The sequence below is a fragment of the Penicillium subrubescens genome (assembly GCF_028828155.1).
Source record: "Penicillium subrubescens strain IBT 31985 chromosome Unknown utg000006l_segment0_segment0, whole genome shotgun sequence".
Taxonomy (NCBI): domain Eukaryota; kingdom Fungi; phylum Ascomycota; class Eurotiomycetes; order Eurotiales; family Aspergillaceae; genus Penicillium; species Penicillium subrubescens.
Window position 1 is genome coordinate 130714 of NW_026643156.1, and position 4062 is coordinate 134775.

At 49.1% G+C, this 4062-nt stretch overlaps 1 protein-coding gene across 1 annotated transcript; it reads left to right on the plus strand.

Moving 5' to 3' along the window:
* Nucleotides 1-1077: 1077 nt before the first annotated feature.
* Nucleotides 1078-1974, plus strand: N7473_008588 (uncharacterized protein; the record flags this gene model as incomplete). The annotated part of the gene is made up of 1 exon (XM_057154528.1): nt 1078-1974. The coding sequence occupies one exon, from the start codon at nt 1078-1080 to the stop codon at nt 1972-1974; it is 897 nt and encodes a 298-aa protein (XP_057005658.1).
* Nucleotides 1975-4062: the final 2088 nt, after the last annotated feature.

Here is a 4062-nt window from a genome sequence, read left to right on the forward strand (position 1 = left end):
GAGGCTTGTGTAACCTCTGTCAAGGGTGTTCCCTGCAGGAGTTCGTGCACGTACTGATGACGAAGCCCCAGCGAACCTCCACAGAAAGCCTGCCGGCTTATCAGGTCCGGGGAGCCTGAGGCACCAACACTTGGGAATAACCTCATGCCAGGGTATATCATAACATTAATGGGAAAATGAATCTTCTGTGCGTATTCCGCTGTTTAATACAAGACGCTAGTCTACTTACAGAACCTCAGCTCTACATTAGATTCCCAAAGGGGCTTAGCGCATTTTAGGTTGGTGTCGGTAGTGGGGCGTTTTCGTGTAGAGGCCAGCTATACACTCGATACCACCCACCCCCATGGGATAGGATATTTGGGCTGGATCATGGCAGATGAAAGTGCCGGCTCCGAAGTTGTGGCTCCTATCTGATGGCGTTCTCGCCACGTTCCGCAGAATCACTCCGGTTATACTAAAGGTTACTCCGCGGAAGAATTTCACCGTGCTACGGTACCACCAAAGAGGGGCTTGCGCACTCGCAAGCTTGCCCCAAATTGAGCTGAGATCGCTCACCTCGGAAGGTGGGTTCCCGAAGCTCCACAAGAAATTATCGACGACATCCCCCGTTAGTGAAAGAGTGACTGTGGCATGTCGGCTTTAGCGTGTCCTCAAGAACCTTGAGATATTCTATGGGTCATGGACTTTCATTCAATTTTCTCCTCTTCTATTCTCGGCTCAAAAATCCTGGGGTCGGGCGTGGCTACTGGTATGATTGAATCGACAACGGTATCAACCGTTCAAGACGCCCTTTGCGTTCTAGGGGTCTCCGTTATTGCGTTACCGGCAATAATTTTTTCAATGCTTCTTCATAGACAACGTTTCGGAAAGGAAATTTCGCTCAAAGAGAACGCCCGACGCTCGTTTCTGCGCGAGTAACTATTCGTCCTTGTCTGTTTGTTGAGGGTTTGCATACTTACTGGCGATCGCAGGTTCTCTATTCTTCCTGGATCAACGATTCGCCGATTTCTCAAACCCAAAACCGTACAAGAACTGGTCGATGTTCCAAGATTCAGAGAACGAGGTGATCAGTTGTGTATGCGTGTGGTTGACGGCCTATGTTCAGGTTACTGGATCTGTAAGGGGCCCCCTGGGAGATCCCAGAGGCCAAAGGACAGTGATATAGTACTCTTGTGGATTCACGGAGGAGCTTACTGCTTTGGTGACCCACTGGGTGCGGCTCTGACGCTTCTTAGAGTCGCCGAACGTGCAGCGGAGCAGAGAGTCTCGATTAGTATATTCACGGTGGAGTATACGCTAGCACCGTTCGCTAGATTCCCGCTTCAGCAAAATGAGGCTGTAGCAGCGTACCGCTATCTTCTAGAGGTGGAAAAGATCGAGGCCAGTAATGTTATCATCGCAGGAGAGTCTGCAGGTGGACATCTGTCTCTCTCTTGCCTACTTGCTCTGGCAGAAGCGAAGCTCCCCAAACCGCTTGGAGCGTTGCTTCTCTTTCCTTGGGTCAACTTGAAAAATAGCGCGCCTTCGTTCAGAGCCAACAAGAACAAAGATGTTCTCAATAAATATCTACTGGATCGCTGCGTGGATCTGGTCGTTGGCAAAGACCGGAACATGAATACTCCCGCTCGTGAAATCTTGGATCTGACGAAACCATTGAGCGATGGGCGACTTTGGAGCCATGTGCTGCCCATGCATTCCTGGATCAATGTTGGAAGTCATGATATCTTCCTTGACGATGTTCGACATTTTGTTCAGCAAGTACGGGCTGACGGAGCTGTCGTTGACTTGGAGATTGCGTACGGAGAGCCCCACGGTTGGCAATTTACTGCCAATGAGTCTTCTTTCAATCACTACTGCAGTCTTCAACCTGATCAGGATGTTCCTCCTGGGATGATGCCCGGCAGCGAGAATATCCTCAAGGGTGCTTTCGCGATACTCAGGAGCTGCGGACGAATAGAGGAGTCGTTGGCGTAGTGTACTTTGTCTGCTACACTCGATTTGTGTCTAATTATTATGCAACAATCTATTGTACACCTTTTGTTCATGTCTAGAAGATCGTTGGCTTTGCGTTCCCGGTCACTATCTAGATGCGTGTTACGCATGCTTGTGGAGGCGAATTTGCACCATCTCGTGCGTGCCCGTACCCGCAACGGCCGATACTAAACCCAACTATCGCCCGAGCCATGTCTCCAGGAGCACTTTCCAGTCCTCGTCGGTCAATTTATCGGCCGCTGTCTAACCCCCTTTCCGAGAAATCGCCCCTCCTCCCCGGCGGTGATTCAGAACCCTCGCCCATCACATAATTCCAAATCGATGTATACTGGCGATATGATTCGGACTTAACGCCGTGGCCAGAACCATGTAAGGCGGACTATGAGGCACAGGTGACGGAACTAGGACTGTGGACCGAGATATTGAAAAGGGGAAACATCTTGCGAGTTGACCGTAATCCACAAAAGTCCATCGGGTGGTCGCACTCTCTTGCCATCAGAACACTCACTAGGCGGGCCTATTAGGGCAAAATACTTTTGGCGGATTGTTGTATCGAACGTATATACGTCGTCATGAACGTATATACGTCGTCATCCAACAAATCCGTGGACCATATCGCTCAACGGCCTCGTTTCTATCAAGTCATCTCTCCGGCTTGTAAGTATCTTAGTACCCACATTCAGTGTTGAGGTTCCAGAAGTTCAATACCACTAAGGTCTTCATAGATTCTATGCCGTCTTCGCTGGGACACACTTGCATTATATCACAATGTGGATCTGGAAGAATGTATAGTATATGTCAACCAAAATCGGTACTCCATTCACCATCTCCAGATACACACGGTGAAACAAACGGGCGTATTGACGCTATGACACTTTCGTATGGAATCTCCATGCAATCCTGTCGGATCAGAGATTATAACACTCGGGTACCCCGGGAATCCTCTATGCTCAGGGGTACTTCAACCCCCTTGAGTGCTCCTCAATTCATGTTCTTCTTCAATTCAGAATCACATCTTTACTTCAATCAATATCAATTCTTCTCTTCCGTTGCTCTGATTGGCCAATCCTTAGTACTCCATAACTGTGTAATAATTGACAGTTGATGACTCGATCCCTTTGACCTCGAGGGTTTGCAAGGTTTGTCGTCTTCTTTGGCTCTGCATGAAGCAGGCCGGGGTTTTCCTGTCAGGACCAGGCCTTGTTCCTTTTCCTTTATGCTTCAGGGCCTTATAGACCCTGTTCTGTTCCCTTCTGCTTCTTCTTCCTTTTCCCAGTCGTCTTCGTCTCCCTGTTTTAGATAAACCAATTGACTCAGTCTCTCTTCTCTCTTTGCTTCTCTTTGCTTCCTGTGCCAGCAGTGCCGTGGGCACTGTCAACAGTATACTTCCACTCAGGCATTATATCTGAGATTTAGACACGTACAATCCTACTCAATTCCTGCCTTGTAACAATCCCTCCAGATCCAATAACAACATCAGTAGGCGGACAAGAAGTCCTGTCCTCCATAACCTATGGTAGTATATGCCCGGGCTCATTTGGAAACACACGGGAATGCTGAACTGATTCTGCGAGTATCTGTGGGCTGAGGACAACTTGAGCAGTGGAAGGAATTACAACTATTGGCGATGTAGTGGCCTCGCCTCAACGCGTAACGGAGAGGGCCAGTCGCAGACCGAAGGTCCATCCATTTATGTAAGATAACTCGCGGCCGAAATAGACCATGACAACCATTTACCTGTCAAGGTCGAAACTGCACTGCTGGCCAGGCATCGTAAAAGTTTCTCTGGGGACGAAGTTTGCATCGTATCGGCGGACATATTCAGGTAGCACCCCACTCCAAGCAGTGGCAGCAAGTAGTTCGCTTTTGGTCGCCTGCTCGACAGCTTCAGAATATTCATCGTGACCCATCACTTGGCTGGGCCATCGGGATAAGTCACATTGAGCCTCTTGTGTACCGGACACAACAATCACACAACATCTGATGCGGCTCCTTGGCGCCTAGTCCACCTTCTCCTCACGATTCGTCTCAGGAGATTGTCTGTTTTGGCGTTTTTCGCTACATATCTCG